Source organism: Schistosoma mansoni, chromosome 4 (assembly GCF_000237925.1).
Source record: "Schistosoma mansoni strain Puerto Rico chromosome 4, complete genome".
NCBI classification, from domain to species: Eukaryota; Metazoa; Platyhelminthes; class Trematoda; order Strigeidida; family Schistosomatidae; genus Schistosoma; species Schistosoma mansoni.
This window is the reverse complement of record NC_031498.1, coordinates 23198147-23209408: the sequence shown is the minus strand read 5'-3', so window position 1 is coordinate 23209408 and position 11262 is coordinate 23198147. Positions and strand designations below refer to the sequence as shown.

General features: G+C 33.2%; 1 protein-coding gene across 1 annotated transcript in view; it reads left to right on the top strand.

Annotated features, from left to right (window-relative positions):
• Positions 1–11262, top strand: part of Smp_175450 (hypothetical protein) — a gene marked incomplete at both ends in the record, with an annotated part of 117819 nt that overhangs the window by 8682 nt on the left and 97875 nt on the right. Inside the window, 4 exons of the mRNA XM_018797248.1 lie at positions 470–648; positions 1769–3291; positions 7069–7140; positions 8171–8503. Coding sequence (XP_018652309.1) covers positions 470–648; positions 1769–3291; positions 7069–7140; positions 8171–8503 — 2107 coding nt within the window. The remainder of the gene's footprint in view (positions 1–469; positions 649–1768; positions 3292–7068; positions 7141–8170; positions 8504–11262) is intronic.

The following is an 11262-nucleotide window of genomic DNA, read 5'->3' as shown; positions in this document are numbered from 1 at the left end:
TGAGGAGTCCTATGATAGGACAAAACGGCTGTCCAGTGCTTCCAGTTTTTCTATGGGTGGTCTAGATTCAACGGACTCATGATTTCAACTATGATTATTTGTTAAGTCTGTTATTAGTTATTTTATTCACCGAAAATGACGTATGATTTAAGAAATGATGGTTAATGGTGATCAGTGGAGTGAAGGATAGACGTTTCGTTCGAGGTAGGACCCGTCAATTGAATCTACCTGCAACCTAGTGTTGATGCTAAGATTGAGAAATCAGTACATTTTGCTTGAAGCATTGAAAGCGTTATTCATTGAGCTACTGAGAACAGACAGCCGCTAGTTTGTGCGATGGGTACGAATTTTATCATTTATTTGTAAATGTTTGGATCTAATTGATTCTGTCTCACTTTTATCCTGGTGTGATACAACCTATTTTATTTAGATACCATTGAAAATATTATCTTCATATATGTGTGATGAGTTTTCATCATTACTCTTTTCATTTACTATTACTGCCTAGTATGTGTGTATCTTATACTCTTTTTTTTCTGCTTGGTAATATTTCACCTTCTTATGGTAATTGGATTACTCTCAGATTAGGGTCCCGGAAATTGTTAAATTTCGTTGAAATCATGAACCGATCTAAGTTAAGCCTCCACTGTTTTTTGAGAACCAAATTTTAATTCATTTTGATCACAGTTACGTTTAGACTCCAATTCGATAGTTTTCTAGTGTCCATGAAAACATACCTGTATGAGTAAAAAGTCTTAAATCTGTCTCGACGCCTTTTTTATGCAATATACCACACTACTCACACATAGTGAGTAGTTTGATACTCTGTTTTTAAGTATTTTTTAAATTTTTTCATCGTGTAACCTTCTTCAATGCAAAGTTTTTTTATTTTCTAAAATTTGCTTAGACCAAAAACATAGTGTTCGATTCGTTTCCAGGACTCGCCAGTTGTTTTGTTTGACACGACCATTAGCTGCCTTCTGAAATAAATCGGCTGTTGTACGTTAATTCTTGTTCATTTATTCAAACGGAGTAATTTATGAAGAAAAACTATAGCAAATAAAATGGTGGACTAAATCAATGTCACAGAGGGTATAACTTCAAACAAATGTTTTTTATGAGTAACACTACTGTATTCTAACAAACCACAAGTATTAAGTAGTACATGAATAGTCACCATGATACCATCTAGCTCATGGTGTTGTTAATATTTTTCAAAATACATAGTGCTTACCATGTATAGTAATTTATAAGCGTTTACATCCTTTGATTCCTGTTTAATAAACTGTTTATATACTTTCAAGCTCTTTACTTGTCCTAATTATTGAAAAAACACATCTAATATGGTTATTCATCATTTGTTAATGATCACTTTCGAGTTCTGATTAGTGGAAATCAATAATATTTTGTTCAGTTTCCTTTCATGAAGCGTTCAACAGTTTTAACCCATTTAGATACAGTCAACAGAAAATTGTGACTATATTTACTTTTCATAGTTGAAAGCGTGAGGGTTCTGGCTCGAGACTGGTAAGTCCTGGGTTCGAATCTCGCGAGTGCGGGATCGTGGATGCGCACTGCTGAGGAGTCCCAAAATAGGACGAAAAGGCCGTCCAATGCTTCCAGGTTTTCCATGGTGTTCTAGCTTCAATTGACTCACGCTTTCAACTATGAAAATACTGAAATCTCCACAAAACCCCTTCTGATAAATAATATTTACTTTTGTTTTTCTACTACAAAATATAGGACGCCGTACGATTAATTGGTGAAGTACATTTTCCAAATCTTCAATTTGGTTCTAATATAATTGACTTCGGTTGTATATTAAATCATACAGAAATGACAGAACATTTGAGTATGAAAAATATTAGTCCTCTACCGGTGAAATTTCGTTGGAGTTTACTTATTGGTGATCGGCCAAATATTATATTTAAACGTCAAGCACGATTAACAGAACGTCAACTTCCTATTAACGTTCAGAAATTAGCTCATGCTGACATAACTGATGGTAAAAACACTGAAAATAACTTACAAGATATTTGTAAATATACTGAAGAAACAGAACATGAAATAAGCACCAATGAACAACACAATGAATTCAATCAAACCCTACCAATATTCGAGATAAATAAGCCAACTGATGAACATATACCAGATGATAATCTAAATCCTAATTTATCTTCTCCTGAAAACAGTATATTACATAATTTGATTGAAGAAGATGAAGATATTGTACCATTAGGTATTGAAGAATTATTTGATATTGTACCACTTTATGGTGAAATTAATCCAGGTGAAACAATATCTTTAAGTTGTACATTTTATGGACATTCAAATATAGATGCATCTGTATTAGCTTTATGTGAAATTGATGGTGGTCCTGAATATAAAATTGAAATAAAAGGTTCTGCATCAGAAATTAATTTTCAATTAGATCAAACGGATATTGATTTAGGATATAATCGTTTAGATAAACCAATGATATATGAATTTAATATATTGAATACAGGAAAAGTACATTTTGAGTATACCATTCATTTTCATTCAAATTTATCATCTAATAATGATCATATTCAACAAACAACCCTATCAAAATTGACTCAATATGGTCAATTTGATATTAAACCCTATTATGGACAAATAAATGGTTATCAATCACAATCTATTCAAATTACTTTTATACCATTTAAACCAGGTTATTTTGAACAAGAATTAAATGTTCAAATAGCATATTTTTTACCTAAGCTTATTAAATTACATGGAATCACTGATTATGCTCATTTAAATTTAAATTTACCTCGTGTATGTATGATTCAGTTAAACAATCAACAGTTCAATAATGATCAATTATCAATATCTCATTATAATGATCCTACTGTTTATCAGTTCACGATGTCGAAATTATTGGATCATTTATATCATGAAGTGATCGGTTTAATTGATTTATGGGAAAAACAACAACAACAAAATATCCCAATTGTTTGTTTATGTCATACAATCTTTTCAGATCCATCACAGAGAGTTCTAGCTTCTGTTAAAAGTACCAATTTGGATCGAATATTTATGCATGATATAAATTGTCCTATAATGAAAGCAATAAAACAATTTTTATCAAATCATTATGAGGTAATGAATAATTTTCCCCCCCAAATATTAAAACTTATACCAGATTTAAATTTACAATTGGATGCAGAACGTGAATATATATGTAATCTATTAAATTCTATTGAAGGAAATGGTTTGAATTTTGAAAATGATGTTACAGAAACAGAAGAACGAAAGAGACCATGTTTTGTAAAAAAGTAAGTTTCTTGTTAGATGGTTTATAGAAATTGGCAAGAAGCTTTAGATCTAAAGTTTGAGTTAGTTAAAACTGGTCTTCAATGTTACAATGAGTCTTGAAATAGGCAGTGCTTTCTATAGGATTCTAAGCCATACCATCCAATTTCGGAATGTCGTAATTATCCAGATAGCAAATGACCGCATATACGACTCAGGTATTTACATTGATTAGTCGTGCAATAGTAACCAGTATTGTCTGTCAAGTACTTTAGTACAGCTTGATCACTGAAATTAGATCATCACTAAGGACAATAAAAGCACAATATTGATTATTAGACAGTGATTAGTCAATGTGAAGTAAGGTTGCCATCTAATTGAAATGTGATGTGTGGGCGAAAATGACAATGATAGGTTGTTTTGCTGAGTCAGACATTAGATAGGATGACAGGTGTTATATGTGTTATATATTCCCCTATCCTTATTATGTATTGACAGTTATTGACTGACTATTCCTTGTTGTCGGATTTTGGTGCGGAAATATATTGACGTTATATTCAGGCTAATCTCGTGTTCTTGATCTGAGTTGTGTTGAAGTCTTGTAGAATAGACACTGGGTGGGAATCTAGTGTAGATATTCGTCTAAGGTTAATTAACGTCCCACATACGTGTAAAAAGTGAAAGGACTGTTATAACAAGAAACCCTAGCGTTATAACAAGTATCCTACCGTTTATAACAAAATGTATTTTCACAGACTGATCACTTGAGTGAGGCAGATTTCACGATACGTAGTTCTCATATTATATAAAACTTTGTAAATTATCTTCGTAATCCAGAAAATTACATAAACGAATTGATATTAGATTGGATGTCAGTGAAATTTACTAAAGAGCCTTAATAAGCACAAAATTTAATTTAATTTCGGCTTATCACTGGTTAGTGCAGGAATACCCAGTGGAATGTTACAAAAGACGATTTAAAAAAATACATTTAACACTTTGTTTCTGAGTGACACAAATTGAAAGTAACCTAAAAATCAGTTAATACATTAGTAATAGTCAGTAAGTCAGTCACTGTACTGTACTGTACATTTAACTTAATATAAGACTATTACCAATGCTACTATTTAGTTGTTGAAGACAGTCAACATTTAAGATCTATTGATGTATATGTTTCTAAATATTGTTGTCACGTTTACATAACCAGATCTTAAGTAAATGTGGTTAGTCAGTAAACTATACACACCATACTTAGTTGACTGGGATATGTTAAAACAATTCATTGTTCATTTAGTTAAAGATACTCTCTAAAGCAGGTGTAGATGAAGACATACTTGAAATGATTATAAGAATGATACAAACGAAATTCATGAGTTTGTAGATTTTCGACTTGAACTGCAAATGTTGTCGTAATGACCCGAATCCTTGAAATGTGAATGTTTCAGTGAATAATGGTGGTAGAAAAACAGAGTATGAAATCGAGGAAGACGTGAAATTCAGCATTATATGCAGAGTCCCGGTCAATTTTCCGATGTTTAAATAATTCCGTTTACTAAAGATAACAATGATAATATCATCCAGAGATTTCTGATCAAACTTATGCTAATAAGAACCATATGCACAGTCTTAACCCTTCTCATAGATTTAATCTAACATTCTGTCACAGGAATAATTATTCATTGTGCTGGGCATTTCGGCTAGATTTAAATAATTTGAATGATAGAACAACAGGAGGGATTTGGTATTGACAACGAAGGATTGCTTCCGTTCGGTACACTATGTCTCACTTAACAGAGGGAATATTACTTAACCAATGACTATAAATAGTTATAAGTTAACAAGAAAACAACAACATTGTAACTAACCTAAAATTATAACGGAAAATCTAGTGAATCATTTGTTCTGAATGGTTCAATGATGGAATAAATTACTCAGTGGGATTTATCAGACTATGTAATAGAATAAAACAAAATACGAATTTTTTTAATATATAGTTGAAATCATGAGTCAATCGAAGCTAGAACACCATGGAAAACCTGAAAGCACTGGACGGCCGTTTCGTCTTATTGTGGGACTCCTCAGCAGTGCACATCCACGATCCCGCCTCGCGAGATTCGAATTGTTAGAGTTTCTAACTTGTCGACTAGTTCACTGAAATGTCAATTTCTAATCTAATTATTTTCTAAGATTATTTCAAAGTCAGAATACTTACTCATGTGTCACTTCATTTTATGTAACTGAATAGGAGAATCCAGTCAAGTGTTTTATACAATCTATATTCTTTACAGCTTCAGTAATAATATTTGAACCTGGTTACATAATCAGTTCATTTCATACTTTCTTAATTAAGTGATTTAAGCTCAGTCATTTCTTCCTCTCTTAGATTATGAAGTAGTTATATGTTATGATTATTCATCTTCGTCTTTAATAATGTTTACATTACATTAGTGTGTCTGCTAAACATTGACGATCAAATATTAACTCCGAAAACAAAAGCACTGTTCCTCTACTGAAAGTCCTCACTGAGTAATAATCCCAGAATGTTTGGGATGCGTTTTTTCCCATCTAAATGTAAACTGTTACTCCAGGACTGGCCTGCGTCAACACCTGAAGTAAGAATAGGGAGTGAAGTAGTCGAACGCATCGACAACTTCACTTATCTTGGAAGTCTGACCAGCCCTAATCGGTTGGTGTTTGACGAAATCTCAGCACGGATTCAGAAAGCTCGTTTGGCTTTTGCCAACTTACATCACCTATGGCGAAGACGAGATATCAGTCTATCAATTAAGGGACGAGTAAACTGTGTAGCAGTTCGTTCTAATCTACTTTACGGTTGTGGAACGGCCATTAAGAGTAGAAGATACTCGTAGGTTACTAGTATTTGACCACAGATGTCTTAGAAATATTGCTCGGATCTGCTTGGGTCACAGGGTAAGTGATAGTAAGGTTAGACACAGGGTATTAGGGAATGATGGTAAATCAGTTGATAAGGTTGTGAATCTTCATCGACTGAGATGGTTGGGCTAAGTAGTACGCATGCTCATCCACCGACTACCACTGCACACATTGTTGACTAGTATTGTGGATGGTTGGAAGAGAGTTAGGGGCGGCCAAACCAAAACGTGGCATCAGAGCTTGAAGTCACTAACTTTTAGTCTGAGCCATGTTGGTGGATGCAGACTACTTGGTTAGGGTCCACGTAACTATCTTAAGCAATGACTGGAAACTGTGTGTGACATGGCTCAGAATCGATCACAATGGCGAAGGTGTATACACTCCTTATTTTCCCTTAAACCTTGAGATTAAAATTTCTCCATATCTGTCTTTCTTCCTATACTATACTCTTGTATACAACCTATCTTTTATATATTACCACCATTGAACTAACTACTTCTATGAATCCGGTGTCCATTTATTTGTGCTAACGAGGTATGTCAACTTGGACCGATGCATATATATATGCCTGGTCCTACGTTGTGACTGACTGACTGACATAATACTGTCGTAATATATATGGTGAAATATAATCATTTCATTACTTGTCTATTTTCTTTTCTCCTTTCTATCATGTTCAGTTTATACCTGCCATCGTATTTACTTGATTTCGGTATAGTTATAATTGGTTCAATTGTGAAACAAACTATATCTATTATTAATACAAGTTATGAACCGATTAGTTTTCGTTTTGATACATCATCTTTATCAAAAGCTAAACAATTTGGGTTTAGTACAAATATAACAAAAATTCATCATTTACCTGGTTATCCAGATTGTGAACAATTAGATGTGGAGATTTCATTTGATACAAAACAAATTAGTCAGTTAGTAAATGAAAATTTCATTCAAACAGAATTAATGATTAAGGTGAGTTATTCTAGATTTTTTTGAGTTGTAAAGTTTTCAGTTTTAATCTGGTTTTTATTATATTTCTTTAAGAATATGCTCACTATTGACTGGCTTCAAGAGGTATTTCCTGGAGTTCTAGTGAGAAGCAATGACTAGTGGAGTTCAACCAGGTCTGTTGTGAGATATCAACTCACTGAAGACAATGGTGGATGTGTCACTCAATTTCGTGGATCGGTTGAAGTTAGACATTAACACAGTTGGATGCCGGCTCAATGGTCTAGAGGTTAAGCATTCACGCGAGACCGTTAGGTCCTGTGTTCGAATCTCGTGAGGCGGGATCGTGGATGCGCACTGTTGAGGTATCCTGCAATAGGATGAAACGGACGTCCAGTGCTTCCAGGTTTTCCATGTTGGTCTAACTTCAATTGATTCACGATCTCAACTATTGATATTAATAAATGTATATTATTTTGTTATATCCCATTGAGTAGAAAGATTGAACTTCTTATGTTTCGTGACTTAGTTTAAGCCGCTTCTTCAGAATGAATAAATAACCGAACTGAATTAACTCAATAAGTTCGTAGGTATCATTACCAAGGTTTGACTTAATAATTTCGAATAAATTGAGCATTGGATAGATTGTTATAAATGAATAATTAAATAAATTAAAAGCAAGTGGGGTAGAGATTAAACAAGTGTTTAGTTGTACTATTGAAATCTTCAGTAGTTTGAAGGCACAACAATGAAAATGATTGAAACTAAGAACTTTGGGTAGACTGATTGAATTCCAGAGTTCTGAGCTGGGATTTGTGTGTCCACAGTATGGATAATCTCTAACATTCATGAATTTCTACTAAAGTTTTAAAAACTCACCGTAAAGGTCATCATTACTGGTCTCATCAAATAATTGTTCAAAGATCATCGATTTCACTGATATTTCAACTGCTGTCAATCCATAATGAAAACATCTATACTATTATGACACTGCCAACAATGTATGACTAAAGTTTGTGTATTTTTCACATATTAACATTTTTTATTATTTTAGATACTCAATGGTCCTTCAATACCAATATTGCTTCAAGCGAATATTGTAAAACCAACTTTAACATCACATATAAATACAGTTGATTTCGGTGAAGTTCAACGTGGTGAAGCACGTATAATTACAGTACAATTACATAATCCATCTCCTGTTTCAATAAATTGGTATCGTTTGGCGCCTGAACTGCAAACTAATAAAAATACTACTGATTCAATTTATCCAATTAGAACACATTATAAATCATGTCAAAATTTATTAAAAGAGAAACAAATGAGAATTTTTGAAATTATAACAAATAGAGGAATATTAGAACCGAATGAGAAAACTAATATACAGGTATCCTATGTTTTACGATACTCACTTTTCTTTCTTTTTTTTCTTTGAACTCATCGAATCGTTTGCAATGGGAGATGTGCACCCATTCTTTGTCTTCCCCCAAATCCAGAGATTTTGAGTTCCGCTTAACATAATTTGTTTATATTTCAATAATTAGCACTTGTAGTGCCGTGCTTGGTTAATCGTTCACCTCGATAACCGTTATAATTCCAATCTTAACGGTACGTAAAATCAAAAGGCAAAGAGAAGCAGCACTATAGTTTATGTTCAAATAACTCAGGCCAGAAAGCTACCAGCACCTGCGAGAATATCAGCGAGCGAGAGAGCAAGCTAGTGAGTAACACGCAATTACATAGGCAATTTATAGTCAAATTTAATAAGGGCACAGCAAAACAAAACAGAAGCTGATAATAGGATTTGCGTGCATACATATATGGGGAGGAGTTATGAGTCATAGAATGATACTTATGCAATCATTATTTTGGTTAGAGTGTCATGTGCTCTAGTGGTCATAACAGTACAAAGAAATATGCAAATTGTTATTACCCAAATGACGATGTCTGTTAAGTAAATTAATTAAAAGGTTTAACCAAAATTAACCATAATCGAAATTAATTGTAGAATGGTTGCTATAGTCTTCCCCCGAATCCTAAAATTTTAAATTCCGCTTAACGTTTTTTGTTTATATTTCAATAATTACTATTTAATTTTGGAATTGTACTTTCGATGCCTAATCTTTCGAATGATTACTGATACTTTTACTGGGATTTGGTCTGACAATTTCATCCCTTTTTGCTAATAGGGTATGGCAACTTGAACTGATGTACATACGTACCAGGTTTTACGTTGTAACTGACTGACTGACTGATTTGAGTTGATAATAGTAATTTTTATGTACAATTCTATGACCTTCAATCTAATTCTTCTATTTTAGTAAACACGATCTGAAGGAAACTAATAAACTCAAGAAATAAATGAATCAGGCGATTTATTTGGTTCTATTCAGTTTTAGAGACTAAAACGTTCGTTCATAAGGCGTGATCGGTCGATTTGCCAGCAACTCAGTAATTTTTAGTGTTCACATTAACAACAGACTTTGTTACTACTGATTCTTTGATCCTTGTTAATCTTTAAACAGTATAAATTCAAGCTGTAATAGCCAACACCTATCAAACGAGTATATATTAATATGATAGCTTGTTATTACCTTTTAAAATCTTATTTGAAAACAAACTCTGAGTTTATCAGTTCTTTAAAAATTATGAGCTGTCATATCGAATAGGTGCGTGCCCTGTTTGATATATATGAACGTGCTGAATCCCGTCAATCAGAGCGGAGTTAATTTGTTGATCGCCCAACGATACATAAAAAGCCGTATGAGCAGTCTTGAGTACTTATCAGTCCTGCTCTCTGCTTAGCCCAGCCCAGCCAGTTTAGTCCAGAACACCAATAACAGCCTCTGAAATATGAATCATTATTCACAAACATACTGGGTTTATATACCAATCAAACAGACCACATCGTACCAATAAAATAGAAAATAACATTTGTACAAGATTTGGCCAAATATGGCTGTGAATAGGGGGAAAAGTAATTAATGGACTGGGGATAACTCAAGAATGGTAAATCGTACAGTAATAGTCTATAGGTCAAAATAAAGCTAATAAGAAAAGGATCATGAATATGAATAGTTAAGTTACTTAAAAATTATACAATAGGAAATATACATATCAAATTTGTCCATAAATATTTCTCAAAGTTACCATTCATAAATCTCTTCGGGATATAACATGAACAAAATAGAAAATGAATACAATAAAATTTAATTTCATCTTACTCTGCTCAGGAGTCCCATAATAGAATGAAACGGCTGTCCAGTGCTTCCAGGTTTTCCATGGTGGTCTAGCTTCAATTGACTCATGATTTCAACTATGAAAATTACCCTAAATTGTTTTTTTCTAAATCAGTTACTAGACTATGCTTCCTTTTAAAATAACACTAACATTCAGGTAGAAGTGCTCAAGTATAGATAATTGCAAAGCTATTAGACAATCAGGAAATTTTCAATATACTCTATTATTTAACGTATTAAATATATCACTTTGGATTAATGATATATACTACTTATATCTATCACTATCAGTAGTACATATCATACAACAATAAAGTCTGAGACTATTGACTGATATTTTCCAAATGAAGTATTTACTGTATGGTTCTCAGATTTTACTGAGAGATTCTGTAATTTTATGTTCAAATACATTTGGTTGTCCCCTTCTATGTTCTCGTTCACCACAATATCACTGGCGTAATAAGAAAGGATTTATCTGATTATTTTAAGTCAATACAATACGTGTTCAAGAATACTTCCGTATTTTATCCGGTTCCATAACTGTTCAGAATAATATACTTTTTTTCAGTGTCACGTTGATATTATTTACAAAATGATGCTTATTCAGTATAAATATCCTTTGTATTAAATTATTGTGAACTTTGTTTAGTATGAGCAAAGACGGAAAGTGGCTAGCAGTGGAATCCAGGACGCGCGTTTCGTCTTATTTGGGACTCGTCAGCTGGATGTACCTACATCCCAGAGTTAATGTTCACTCTTAGACTCGAACTCAGCACCGTTTTCTCCAAACGCCATCGCGTTATCCACTTAGATACTGAGTCATGATAGCTACCTGCTTGTGCAATGGGGTGAAGCTTAAATTCACTTGGTGTTGTTTACTTGTATCTTCCCATTGTTATTTAGGACT